General features: G+C 39.5%; 1 protein-coding gene across 1 annotated transcript in view; it reads left to right on the plus strand.

Moving 5' to 3' along the window:
• Positions 1–15,362, plus strand: part of ANO4 (anoctamin 4) — a 333,674-nt gene that overhangs the window by 307,110 nt on the left and 11,202 nt on the right. Inside the window, exons 23-26 of the mRNA XM_081311559.1 lie at positions 1,099–1,251; positions 2,383–2,530; positions 8,428–8,547; positions 14,525–14,630. Of these exons, the coding sequence (XP_081167685.1) occupies positions 1,099–1,251; positions 2,383–2,530; positions 8,428–8,547; positions 14,525–14,630 (527 nt within the window). The remainder of the gene's footprint in view (positions 1–1,098; positions 1,252–2,382; positions 2,531–8,427; positions 8,548–14,524; positions 14,631–15,362) is intronic.

Consider the following 15,362-nt stretch of genomic DNA (forward strand, 5'->3'; position numbering starts at 1 on the left):
CATGAGGCACTGGATTTGATCCCCAGCACCACATAAAAATAAACAAATAAAATAAAGGTATTGTGTCCATCTACAATTAAAACAAAAATCAGTCTGAACTCAAGTGGGGACAGTGAATAAGAAGAATAAAGGAGAGAGATTTTTTAAGAGTAATTGATAGGATTTGGAGACCAACGGTTCTGAATGCTGAGCTAGCCAAGATCTAGTTTTTAATGCAAGAGGACTGAGGGGAGGAGGAACATGAAAGAAAAGTTGCATCCTACCAGGGGTGTGTGACAGCAATATGTCTTATTGCTGGTGATGTTGACTTTGATCATGTGGGTAAGGTGATGTCTACTAGGTTGCTGTATTGTGAAGATACTCTTTTTCCCTTTGTAACTATTTGAATCAAGAAATGTCCTATTTTCTTCAGTATCCTCCCCTGCCCCCACTAATTTTAGCATTCTTTGATGGTTCTTGCCTGCAACAGTATTACTGTGATATCTAATGAGTGGTGGATTTTCTATTTTCATCATTCCTTCTATGTTTATTAATTAGAATTCTACCATGAGGAACAGCTACCTAAATTCCCCCCTTTATCATTTATGTGTATCTATTTATATTTATATCAATATCAATGTAGACTTAATGCTTAGTGTTAGTTATAATCCAATGCTATCATTTTTTTTTTCCACAAATGATTCTGGCTTTGACCATAGAGAGTGCCTTCAAGTTCGTTCTGTGTCCTATTGATGTGTCCCCATCATTTATTGAGTGCTTTCTTACTTTCTGGCATTACAAGATATCCTAGTCTCACATTTTATTTTTCTACCACAATTTGGGAATCCAAGGAGCCCTGGTTCCTTTTATTTGAGAATGGCATTTAGAAAACAACCTCTGGGTCCTAAGCATGCTTCCTGTTCCCAAGGATACTTTTACTCCCGGCCCCAGGTAGTGCCCTTTGATCCAATGTCTTGGTCATCTTTCTGCAAGAGATGTCCCCTGTGCGTCTGGATCAGAAAAATATCACTTAAGACAATGTCACATTCAGATCATTTCCTTTTGAAAACAGTAATGGAAAACCAACATTTTTGTTCTCCTTCTTTTTCTCTTCCCCAGTTCTTCAGTTTGGATTCACAACTATTTTTGTGGCAGCTTTTCCCCTAGCACCACTTCTAGCCTTACTGAATAACATCATTGAAATTCGACTGGATGCTTACAAATTTGTCACACAATGGAGGAGACCTTTAGCTTCAAGGGCCAAAGACATAGGTAAGTTGGATTCAGGCATTTTTAAAAAGCACTATGAGCCATCTTGTGGATAAAATTTTAAAAGCCACCCAACATTAGTTTTTTCTTATGGTTTCCATGTAAAATGACTTAATACTTAGTGTAATTCTTGCAAAAAGTCGTTTGATTAGTTTTAAATAATATCAAATAAGAAGTAAAGCTGCCCTATTTGGAAATTTATCATTTTCATTGCTAGAGAATATATGCCCAAATAGATTCTTAATTTGGTTATTTCTAGCTTAAAACTTTAGAATCTAAAATTTTGATTTCTCATCACTAATTTTTAACATAGATCTTCTGGGGAGAAGTACTAAGGAGTGAGATTGGCCAAATTATATTATTATATTGTGTGAACATACAAATATGTACAACAAATCCTACCATTATGTACAAGTATAATGCACCAATAAAGAAATGTGGGCAAAAAAAATTGATCTTCCATTTGCTTAACTTTGTTTTGCATTTTCCTAGTGTTTTCTTGATTCACATGAAACATAATCTGGTTTTCTAAGGGCAGAAATGAGCACTGGTATATGACCAAAGATGTTGAATTGAATCAGGTGCAGTTCTCTTGAGAGCCAAGATCAAAAACTGTCTTTTATTCATTTGTGCATCCAGTGCTGAGGGCAGAGTAGGCAGGTGCTCAGCCAATATATGTGTGGAAGAGAATCGAATATAGATGTTCTTGCTCACAATAGGCTTTTAACCTCCATATGAAACCAGCTCACATTCAGTGAGCACCTACTCAGGGCCATGTCTCAGGGGTTGGGCTCCCAAAGATAAACAGGAGAGACCCTGTCCATACTCTTAAGGAGTTCCCAGTCTGATGGCAGCTTGACCTTGACTGAGCTCATCTTTTCAGATTGTTTTGGTGCCTTATCATTGACCAGAATTCTCTGACTTATGTCTGATCCTGATCATTAAATCATGAGCACATGGGCAGTTTCTCAGAAATTCCTTACATGCCAAGGTGTTTGGAAGCACAGATTCTTACTCCTAATTTCAGTTGTATTTGGAAATATGAAAGGACATTGAAAACAAGTTACTCTGATTGCTTTCATTCTTACCACCTCTGATGTACATGGAGCTAATACCCCATTTCTATTTGAATAGGAATTTGGTATGGAATTCTTGAAGGCATTGGGATTCTCTCTGTTATTACAAATGCATTTGTCATAGCGATAACATCTGACTTTATCCCTCGCTTGGTGTATGCTTATAAATATGGACCTTGTGCAGGCCAAGGAGAAGCTGGGCAAAAGTAAGTTGGCTGCAAAACCATTTTGAAATCTTCATTTCCTAGCCTTTATGTGGTGTTGGGCACTGAAGGAGAAGCCTTTGGCCTGGGTATGTGGCACATAAGCCTGATAATAAGGCCTATGGTGGGGGGGGAGGGGGCAGGGAATTATGATGTAATTATACTTCCAGCCAAAAAGAACAACAACAGATCCCAGATCTACTGAAGGGTTGAGGATCAAACAAGTCAGACAGTGTCTGTATTTCTTCAGTCAAATTGGGGCACAATTCTGTTTGTAAAGTCGACCACTATATATATGATAGATAGAAACCTAGGCAGCATTGTAATGAGTTACCTCACTTTCTTTTCTGTACTTAAAAAAAAGTTCAAGAAGTCTTAACATACTTTAAAAATCCATAAAGTCAAAATAATAATCTAATTGTGGAACTGTAAGTCAGAGTGGAGTATGTTTTAAGATTACAAGGTCTTCTGGATGCCCCAGAAGTCTCATTTGGGCTGCTGCCTACTACTGGTTCACTAGTCTGAGCCAAACAAATGTGTCCAACATAGCCATTATAGTTTGATCAGCCCAAAGGAGTAACATGCCTCCAAATCAAGTTCATTGAATTATGCATACCTGGCCTGGGTCCAATTTCATTATTAATTCTGCATAAATGCACTAAGGCATGTATGATTGAGAAATGTAATAAAACTCACAATCCAGCTATTTGAAGAGACTTCTGTGAGTTTCTTTACTACCATAATCATGTGGCCATGAAATACTACTAATTATCTAGCATCTTTAAGTGAGCATACCATCCCATTTTAAGAGAAATTTGAAAGACCTAGACTATACCACCCAGCATTTCTTTCTAATCACAATGCGTTGTCAACATTCTCTGCTTGGCTCAACCTAAAAAAGCTTACCTTAATTCAAGCTACTGTAACATATTTTGCATTTGATTTTTGAAACAGCCATGTGATTGGGACATGCATAATTATCCTCACTCTGAGGAGCAGGAAAAGATTAAGGGAGGCTAAATCCAGAATCAGAAGGCAGAGTTGCTGTTGGAGCCACACCGAGTTAAAGCACACTCATAGAGCTCCGTTCCAAGGGGACATGGTCATCTGGCTCAACTAACCCCTGGGATTTAGGTCTTAACGGTTATTTCAGTTCTTTCTAATTCCAATAATGGTGAAACCTGTCTTGTTTTTTGGAGAACTAAAAAATACAATGGACACATTTCTGCATAGCAGACAGTAAATCAAAGCTTTCAGAATTTAGCATTCTGCTAGGTTATGTTCATGATGATTAAAATTTACCTAATAGCCTCCTTGTTTCAGTTTTATGGGGTTCCTCGGGGCTCTAATTTTCTTTGTAAACCTTTCTCTTTAACTTAAGAGCCCTCTGCCACTTTGGATTTATAGATCTGCCTTTTTAATCCATTGGTCATTTTTCTTGTTTTCAAAGAGTTGTATTTACATATGTTTCTTCATGAATCTTATTTTCTGCCCCAGCAGTAACTCTATTACTTTTCAGGACTTTTTCTTCTTTTTCCAATTTAGAAATGCTTTAGAAATGATTGAACTTAGTAATAACTTTGTCAAATTTTACAAGGTCATGGGTTTGGTGGGGCAGGATATGCGGTCATCAAATCCACTTATGCCTTAAATCCAGCTAAGGAAATGCCATATTTCAGTTTAAATTGAACCTCAAGCAAAAGTCCTCCTTCCAAACCCAATCTCCTTGCTTCTTCAGAACTCCAGGGTTCATCCGTGTCTCCTCCATACTGTTCTTTTGGCCTTTCCTGGCATAGAATCTCCTTTCTCCAACAACCTTTCTTTACCTACTCCTGTGCCAGCACCTTTCGGTCTGCCTCTGGTGGTTCCTGGCTATGATGTGGGTATCATTTCCAACCACAGTGTAAACTACTTGAGAATGAGGACCACGTCGTTTACACCTGTTTCTTCCAAGCACAGCCCCTCTATTGTCACAGATACTCAGCCATCAAATCTTCAGTAGCATCACTGTAGGGAAGGGGAGAGACATTCTCATTTCACAGTCAGATCTTAAAATGAATGGTTTGAAACAATGTCCTCTACACATTGCGTACACAAAGGTTTTTTCCAAATGTTTTTTTCTCTCCTCCAGACATATTAATTCTCTTCTAGCTAGGTTGATTCGACCTCAGATTACTCATTATTTGACAAATGAGGTCACCTCCTCTTTCAGGGTGTCTTTACTTGAGTTCTTTAGAAAGAAGCTTACAGAATTCTGAGCAGGCATCAAGAGACAAAAGTTATGAGGTAAAAACATGAAGATGTGTACTATAAAATTTTTCTGCTGACTAGAGTTAAAATTTCAGTCCACAAACTAAATATTTTTCCAGGCAGCACAAATAACCAGTTGGATTACTTTTCTCCCACTGAATATAATAAAGTCATTATTTCATTATCAGGAAGACATGGGGTAATGATTTTTGAAACATTCCATGGAGACACATGCAGGCCTTAAAGTTCTCATGAAGTATATGCCCCAAAATGATGACTTTAGTTAGTGATATAAATCAAAGCTGATATTTCCATAAAAACAGCAATTCATAAGGGGTTAAAACCTTGATCAAGGACCCAGTGCTCAAATGTGCACAGAATTATCTACAAATATATTGCTTAATGAATAATAAGTAACATATTTGTACAAAGTCAGAATCACTTAAATCAGTTGATACCATCGCCATTCGCAAAGTTGTTTTTTAAAAGATAAAGTTTACTGTGCAGAGGTCTTTCTCATCTCATTCATAATACTGGACATTTTTATTGCAACAAATCAGAAGTTGCAATGAAATCAGAACTTTCTTCTATCTTCATCTTATTAGCCTGAGAACCTTTATCTATAAAGCATACTTGATTTTAAATGCATAAAACCAATCAAATTTCCCTTAGCTTTTTCAGCCTTTGATTCCTACCTCCAGGGCACAGTATCCTAAATCTCAAAGACAAGTTTGGTAGCATAATTCAAAAACATTCTTCAGTGAGTTTTTTTTCTGAAATCCACAAACTTTAAAGTCAACTTCTGGTTCTACTCTTTCTCTTAAAACTGGTGATCATGATCACTGGTCTATCCCTTTCCTGTATATTAAAGGATTGAAAACAATAAGTAATGAAGGTTTTAAAAGCAGAAATCTTACATTTTATGTTTTTGTTTTGCTTTTGTTTGGGATATATGTGTGTGTGGTACTGGGGTGCTGAACCCAGGCACACGTGCATGCTAGGTAAGTGCGTTAGCCCTGATCTAAACCTCTAGTTCTCACATTAAAATGAATGTGATGTTTTCAGGAGTTAGTTGAAACAGAGGTTTCCTAATTCAAACAATGCTATTCTTACATAAGACATTTTCTGAATTTCTATTCTTGATAATGCCATCAGAGCCCACCTACCTCCCCTTTAAGAAAATTGACTTTATCATTGCAGCAATTCCTTTACCTGATACCTCTTCCACCACCACCCCCCATCTTCTTGGTTTTGGTACCACTCACTTCCCCTGTGGGATCTGCTGCTGTGTGAGTCCCTCCTACTCTAACAGTACATGAGTGAGTTGACCCATGGAGACCATCAGCTGGATTAAATATAGAAAAAGGGTGGGAAATTTTGTTGCTGTGACTAAAAGATCTGACCAGAACAATTTTAGAGGAGGAAGAGTTCACTTGAGGGCTCGTGGTTTCAGAGGTCTTAGTCCATAGAAGACCAGCTCCATTCCTCAGGGTTACAGGTGAGGATGAACATCATGGCAGGAGAGGGTGGTGGCAGAGGCCAGCAGCTCACATCACAGATCAGGAAGCAGAAAGACTCCACTGACCAGATACAAATATATACCCAAAGCCATGCCCACCTCCTCCAGCCACACCCTACCACTTCAGTTACCACTCAGTTAATCTCTATCAGGGGATGAAATCACTGATAGGGTTAAGGCTCTCACAACCCAATCGTTTCTTCTGTGAGCCTTCTTGCATTGTCTTACACGTGAGCTTTCAGGGAACACCTCACATCCAAACCATATCATCATGATAGCTTCAACTGTTTGATGTTGGCAATAGCTAAGATTCTACCGGGGTGAAAAGAATTAGCAAGATGCCTGGAGAGCTCAGCATGAACAGCCCCTCTTCTTCTCTGACTATGGGAAGACTACACATTCCTATATTAGGCCCACATTTGATTCTTTGCACCCAGATGGAGTGATGACCACTCATTAAAGATGCAATTTCAACATGGGCTTGTGACTGGCTCTACGTGCATATACTTAATATCCTCTTTACTCTTGGGGATGAAAAATGAAGGATACTGTCTATGGGACAGGTGTTCAATTTAGATTTTGTCAATAATGTTTTTAAAAAGAGTGAGCAACAGACAGAAGCTTTAATCTCAATCAAGCCTCAGGGCTGCTTTGTGAGATAAGAGTGCAGGAGAAGTCAGGAATATTCCATTTCAATGCTGGGCCTGTGTGGTGTCAGTTTCTAAAGCGCCTTTCTCTTCCTACTGCTCAGCTCTTGAGAATGCTCTGCTAGAGTCTGTATTTCATAAAACCCAGCCCCCTCTCTGTGACATCTATTAGCCATCAAGGCACTGATTTATTTTCATGTCAAGCTCTGGGCAGTTCATAGATGAGGGAGCCATCAGTCCTAACAGCTCTTCAAGTCAAAATAGGGGAGGGTGGAGGCATGTCACACACCCACTGACCTTTTGTGTAACCTGTGAGTGACTCGACAGATGGGGCTTTGAGCTCCGATGGATTTTTATTTCTTTAAGGCCATGATAAAGCCAGTGATTTGTCTCAAGCAAGACAACATGTAGAACTACTCACGTCACCATTTTGGCTTAATGTCAGCAGCTCAGGATAATCACATCAGAGATGTTAATGAAGAGAATCAAGACTATGATTTATTCATTCAGTCAGTAATTATTTATGGCCCTCCTGTTAGGTGCAAGAAATAAATAACATGAATAATCACCACTCACATTTATCTTGCTGGAGGCTAAGCACCAGAGCACATGCTGGACATACATCATTTAATTTAATACTCACAATGACCCTCTGAGGTGGGTGCTTTTGTCTCTGAGAGAAGTTACAAGGGCTGGGAGTGTAACACGGTGGTGGAACACTTGCCTGGCAAGTGCAAGGCCCTGGGTTCAATCCCCCATGCCTCTGTTCTCTACCCCCAACACACACATCACATAACTTGCCAAGATTATGTGGCTAGAAAACAGCAGAGCTAAGATTTGACCCTAAAGCCCAAGACTTTAGTATTCTAGCGTACTGCCTCACGGCACAGAGTGAAAGTCATGTGTGGTTCTCAGTGGGGACGTCTTTCCAGAAGGGATGGTGTTTCAACTGACCATTGAAGAATAAGTAAGAAAGGGCGAGGAATTCCAACAGAAAAGAGGCCCGAGCACCGTGTAGGATGGATTCAGAGTGCAGCATGTCTGGCGCATATGATGCAAGTTCTGGGTGGGAGGGGGACCGTGTTTGCCCTGTCAGGTTCTAGGTGTTTTGAATGAGTTCCTTCACTTTTAAAGAAGGAATGCATTTGTGTATGTGTTTATCCTCAACAAGAGGGGCTGTGACTCCATGCGGATTGATGCCCATCATGGGCTCTCTCTTTTACCTATTTTGCTGAAGCATTGGTTGGGGTCATGATGTTCTGTATGATGATTCTGCGCCAAAGGGATTAGAAAAAAAGAAATGACTCCCTCCTGATTCAACATGCCCAGGGCTTTTCAGTAAATCCCAGCCTCAGTTCCTACGACAAGGTAGGGGTAGCTCAAGGCACTTGCAACTGCGGGGACTTCTATGAAGAAAACCTTGAGTGAATTAGAGGTGGAGGGCTGATCAGTGTTCTAATTATAACATTTGTATTCTCTTTCAGGTGCATGGTTGGCTATGTGAATGCCAGCTTGTCTGTGTTTAGAATTTCTGACTTTGAGAATCGGTCTGAGCCTGAATCTGATGGCAGTGAGTTCTCAGGAACTCCTCTCAAGTACTGCAGGTAAGTGTGGAACTCTGAGAGTGGCTCTGTCTGAGCTGGGCTCAGTCTCCCAAGGGGAGATTTTGTTCCCATACCCCTTTCTGGTTAAGTGGGTTTAAAATGGTGGTTCACAGCTTTGACTGTGCATTTATAGGTCCCCTGTGGAATTTAAAAAACACCTCCTGTCAGGGTGCTAACCAAGCCAACTAAAACAGACTCTCAGGAGCTGAAACTCAGATATCAGTAGTGTAAAGCACCCAGGTGCAGTTGAAGTTAGAGAACTTCTGGTTTAAAGGGGAAAACTGATAATATAGTGGTGAAGAATTATATAGCTGATCCAAGGACAGGTGGTTTGAGTGACAGTTGTTGAGAGCACTTGTCCTGGTTCATTTCTCCCTCTTGTCCATACTGAAAAACATGACATTTCCAAATGTTCAACAACTCAGATGTATGAGCAGAGTCCCAGCTGGTTGCAGATTCTACCTCAGTAGCCTCTGCAACACATGTTTACTGTCACTCTGTCTCCCCCTCTAAGAGGAAATCAAGCTGTTCCTCTTGATATTTGCCTATTCAATATTATGTGAACAAGAATTTGTTGAGCACCTACCATATGCCAGGAACTGTTATTTTATTTAATAATCACATCAACCTTCAAAGGTAGGAAGTATTATCCCAGATGAGAAAATCACTTATCAAAAGCTTAATGAATCAAGTTCAAATGCATCTTTTCTCCTACTACTTTGGTTGATGTTATAAGAATTTTGTGGATTTCCCATCATGATATTCTGCGCTTTCCCAGTAGCAAAAACATGAGGACCCTTGGATAGAGGGACTATGTAATGATCCATTTCAACCCCTCATTGACAGCATGGGAAGCAGAGGACCCAGTCATGGTATTTGATTTGTCTAAAAAGACACAAGACTGGAGGTAGAATTCAAGGCTCCTAACTTTCATCATAGTGTTTTTTTTAAAATAGATTCATTAGCAAAGGTACCACATGCCACTCTGTAACACTCTCCCACATGCCGCAAAGACCTGGAAAGGACTCTCTGGGAAGAGCTGTGATACCGAGGCTTCAGTGTAGTTCTTTCTGGAGTTAATAAACAATGCCCTTGGATAGGAATTTTCAGCTTTCTGTGAGCCCAAATCAGATGACCCTTCTTTTATAAGTTACCCTCTTAACTACACTCTGAAAAGTGTATTTGCCCGTTCTCTTTCTTTTGCCTATAGTTCTTTTCTCAGTAAAATGGGCAAAGGCATATAAGCTAGATGTTGGGACATACAGAAGCCCAGATTTGTTTACTTAGTCCCAGTCTAAGAAGCTAGACCCTAGAGAGTGGAAACTGGTTTGGCCTAAAAGAACAAGTGACACACTCTATACTCATCATGTAGACAATGGAGACATGAATGTCCAATGACCCTGGGCACGAACAGCTAGCTCCAATAGGACAAGAAATCATAAGAGAAGCCAGGTGGGCCCCATTGCTATGCAGCAACAGCACATAGTCCACCCCTTTAAATACTCATACCACGTCATGGGTCATCCAGTGACTGTCAGGTGACACTAGATGACTTCTTTCCTCCTTCCACATGGATGAACAAGTCAAATGAGGAAAAGTGGCTGGAAAATAATACAGTCCTGCTCCCTGCTGAAGGCTGGTTGGGGAGTAAGCAACCAAGCAACGGTAGTTGATGCCTCCCTGCTTCAATAGATGTTCCATGTGCTCATGAGACCACATACATAGAGTGATTGAGCAAGCAATGCTAGAGGCATACAGGAGTCCAAGTGTAAAACGGTTCAAAATAAAACACCAAATAATTTTTGAAGTTAAGAACCTTTCAGTGATTAATAAATAAGATACAATGGAGAGCCTGTCTCATGTTTTGCTTCCTGACTCATAATTCTTCCTATTTGTCCCACATAATAGCATAAAATACTTTCTACAAATTAGTAATATGAATGGGATTGTCAATGCTGTTATCATTAATTTGAATTATGGATGTTTTGTTTAGCATTATTTAGTATAAAACTGTACTAAAATAGTATTTTCAGATTTATTCAAAGTTTTTAAATTGAGGGTTATATATATATGTGTGTATATATATTTTTTTTTCAGACAAATATGTATATATTTATTGATGTGTGTGTTAATGATAAATATGAAATTCAGGAAAGAGGAAGCAGGGAAATGGGATGGAATACAGAGGTGGGTTGGATGTATATATTCCATCATGAAAAATAGAATAGAAACATGGGACTTCTATTTTCAGTCATGTAACAGGTGTACTTGAAACAGCTCTCAGGCTGAAAACTTCTGAACATGTGGATTAAATTTTTTAAATATCTTCTCAAGTACATTAATGACCTAGGAAGAAAAATTGGTATCCTCTAGCCAAAACTAAATGAAGGCAGAACCCAGAGTAGTATGCAGATTGTTGCAGCCAACTTTTACCCAAAGAGTGCCACAGTCTGGCTGGGCACAAATCAGGAGCCACTCAAGAGGAACAAACTTTATTTCTGAACTCCACCAGCACACTCCACACACGTTCCCGGGAACTCTCCCGAAAGCCCCGCGGCTCCTCCAGGAACCACCAACCGGAAATCCCTCCTACGGCACTTCCCCAACCAATGCAAACTCTTCAGGAATCCCCGCGAGAGTGCAACCTGAATTCAACGGGAACTCTGGGAGAACTCAAAAGTGAACATTTTAATGGCTCACTGGCGTCACCTCTCAACCACTACTTCTGGCAAAAATGCCATGCGTCATCCCGACTCCGCTGTGGCCCTCAACAAAAGAGAACTTGTTGCACTGGGTGGACTTGAGTTTTGTTTCAAGGCCTTCCATGGTTAGAGAAGTGGAGAGAAAACATAAGTGACCACTCCATGAGTAAATCTAAACATATACTATATAAACGACTGTGCAATATGCACACAGATATCTGTTGTACAGCAGTGAAAAGTTAGCTACATGCATCTTGTAACGTGGTACTGTAAAAAATAAGCCCCAGACAACTATACAGTATAGTGTCCTTTGGTCACGTTCAAAACAAATGAAACTAAGCAGTATAATATGCAGACAAATGTATGCATATATACACGCACACACAAATATGTGTTGATCAAAATGAAATTCAGCAGAGGGGAGGCAGAGGAAGGGGATGAAGGAGGAGTATAGATGTATCTGTAAGTTCCTGGTAGTGTTTTAGTTTGGGGGCTTCATGTTGGATTTATGAGAGTTCTTTATATGATTAAAGTATTAAATAAATCAATATAAAAATTAATTAAAAGAGGACCATGAATGAAACAAATTCATGTTGTAAAAATTAAGAATTATGATTGGGCCAATTCTTTGTACCTGAGGATCTTAATGATGTATAGAAATGAAAAGGATAAAGATATTGTTGTGGTTATCAGATACATAGAAAATGGGATAAAATTGAGACCTCAAAAGTATATTGTACAACTAGAGATGCCATTGCAGAAAAATGTACACAGTATGATTTCATCTATATAGAGTTCAAGGAGAAAACCCAAGCACTATTTATTTAGGAAAACCTTTGTAGGTGACAAAACTCTAAAAGAAAATTGAGAGGATGGTTGTTACAAAAATTAGAATAGCAGTGACTTCACAGGGTGGCTAGGAATGGGAGCAAAGAATTTATAAACCACTGATCACGTTCTATGTCTTAACTTGGGTGAGGGTCCCAGGAGGTTCACTTTTCACTCTTTCTGATACATATCTACTCTCATTTTCACAGTCTGAAAATGGGAATGAAGTAACTATACCTGCTGGTGCTAGAAAAATGTTGTTTACAAGCCAGTCATCCATTTCTTAAGAAACAGAGGCAGCTTTAAGAAATGCATCAACTTAAGCTAAAAGGGAATAGTCTGCCTTCCTATATGTAAAAATGAAGCCAAGAACTGAAAAGTCATTTTCTGAAAACAATTCTTCCAAACATTAATGCCACTGGACTACCTAATGTCTTTGAAGATTAAAAGAGTATGACTTTGATTTTATTAGCTTTGAAACTCATCTTCATGGCTGCTTCTACAGCAGCAGAAGGAAGTGTTTACTTTGTACAAGTGCCAAAGAACAGGAAACCAGTCATTTTTCAAATACATAGCACCACATCAAAAGAAGAGAAACAGGGCTGGAGGTGCAGCTTCGTGGTAGAGTGCAAGAGCTTAGCTTGCAGGAGGCCCTGGGTTAAGTTCCCAGTGCAACAAACAAAATAAAAGGCCCAGATGGCATCTGCCCATGGCCTTTTTCCAAACTTCTGCCTAATGGAAAAGATCAGTAGAGTCAGAGGTAGGCTTAGGTTGAAGCAGGAACTAAAAGCATTTGCAATAATACTCTGCAAAAGCATATAATAAAAGAATTGTAGTCCAAATTTTTAGAGTAGTGTGTGAGACAGAAAGACTCCAATTTTATATATAGGGAAAACTGATGTATCAAAAAGAATTCTCAGCCATAGTAAGCACTATTGTATAAAAGCTTAAGTTGTCAATCGAGACAACTCTAGAAACAGTTTAAGATCCTTTCTTTTACGTACTTTTGTCTAATAGTCAGACATATGTATGATAAATGCATATTGCTACTTTACTTCTAGAATATTTACTTGGGCTGTATCTGAAATGCAGATAACTAAAGCAAAGGAATTAACATTTGTTTTCTATACTGCAGAAAACACAATTCCTGGTTATTAACTAGGTGTACCCCACAAAAAATAAATGGAGGGTAGAATAATCCATGCAGACTTTTAGTCCTGAATAAAGAATAAAAAATTTATTCTTCCTAAAATTTCATGCACAGTTATTGGACCTGTGGAGAAACAGATTATATAACCATGTGTTAGAATAGTGTTTTAGATGGTCACCTAATCCTCATCACCAAAAAGAGAACCAGGAATTTGAAGGCTAATAAATTTCTTCTTAATTTCTTCATCACAAGTATCACTCTAATGATAAATAATCATGATACATATTGCTATTTATCCATCCATAGACACTAATACTAATTAAGATGGTAGTTGTGATGATGATAATTGTGACAGCTCATAATTTTTTTTTCTCCTTGATATGTTTCAAAGATACTCTTCAGAGTACATTATTCTGTATTCTCATATGGAAATCAGCGTTGACTTTGAAATTTGAGACTGTCTCACATGAGAACCCAAATAATCGTAATTTTTTTATTGAGATAGGAATTTTGGTATATCTACACAGCAAAATTGTCAAGAAACCAATAATTCCAAATCATTCTAAATTTCTAGAGATAATGTAAAGAATACTGGGTTCAAAATGCATGGAAACTTTATTACATCGACAAGTCACTTTTCAGTTTTCCCATCTATGATAGCCACGATAATGGTGAAGATAAAATAGAGACATGAATTGAAGTTCCTAGAATAGTACCTGAACCCAAATAGGTGCTCAACAAACATCTGTGGAATTTAATGCTGATTCAAAAGCTACTGGAGGATATTTTAGGAAAGACTCTAGTAGCAAGTGGAAGAATCCAGTGTAAACTGATTTAAGCACAAAGTGATTTATTGTTTCAGAAAAATCAGAAATTAGAGAGGGGATATGGCTTTAGCAACAACTGGATCTCAAAACATGAGTGAGGTCAGTAGGACCCTACCTCACTGCTGGTTCCATTCTCAATAGGCTCTCTCTCCCCATACAACTTACGATGGCCACCAGCAATTCCAGTCTTTTACCTCTGGTGGACTTAGTGATAATCCACATGGTTCTAACAGATGTACTGATGATGAGTCTTACTGATGAAGTCTGGCTCATCTTTGAGTTGAGAGCGGGAGGGGCAAGCCCTGTCCAACCCCATGGATGATTCCCCAGAGGAGAAGAGATATTATTTTACCAGAAGAAGCTTTTCACACTTTGCTCCAATGAATGAGGACTATCTAGTGGGGCTGGGAGAGATTTGATGGTCAGAAAAATCATACTTTGGAATGTATCTTTCTCTTGTGCATTTATAGATACAGAGACTACCGGGACCCTCCTCAATCACTTGTGCCCTATGGCTACACACTGCAGTTCTGGCACGTGCTAGCAGCCCGATTGGCTTTTATCATTGTGTTTGAGGTAAGTTTTCTCAACCATTTCCATTGTTTTCTTTAACCTAATGAAGTCACTAGAAGCCATCCAAAAGGCTAAGTGATGAGTATTTGCAATGTGACTATCTACTTCCAAAAGTAGCATCATCATATTATGTTGTATTTTTTATCTTTTCTTTTTCTTTAATTGAAATATTTGAATTTTCAAAGAAATATTTGCAAGTCCATTACTGATTGGTTGTTAATGGAAAAGTCAGAAATCATTGGTTCTAAATTTAATATTTCAGGACCATGATTCTTAAACTTTAGGAAAAATACAATGTTTCCCACCGCTATTTATAGAGATGCTGGTACTTCATGACTAAGATTTTTTTTCGGTGAGTCCATCACGACTTCAGTGCGAGCAGTAAGGCTGCAGCCCCCGAGCTGCCCGGCTCCCTCGGCCCCTTCTCCTTCTCCTCTCCGCCTTTCCGCTTTGCTTCTCCCCCGCCGTCATTCCTCCCACGCTCAGTCCCTAAATCTAGACCTCAATTTCTTTCCCCCACCCCGCCCACTCTCCCGCGTGTCCAGTACCCGGCCCGCGCAGGCCCCGAGGCGCTGCCTCCCCTCCCCCAGCCCGCACCCCCTCCCCGGGGGTCCCGAAGGCCACAGCTGGGCCGCCATCGCGCCGCCGCCGCCGCCGCTTCCTGCGGAGCACCATAGAGCAGACTCTTCACCGCGCGAGTGAGCTGCCGAGTTAAATGGAACAGCTGATAAGATG

Source organism: Spermophilus citellus (genome assembly GCF_964194105.1).
Source record: "Spermophilus citellus genome assembly, chromosome: 10".
Taxonomy (NCBI): Eukaryota; Metazoa; Chordata; class Mammalia; order Rodentia; family Sciuridae; genus Spermophilus; species Spermophilus citellus.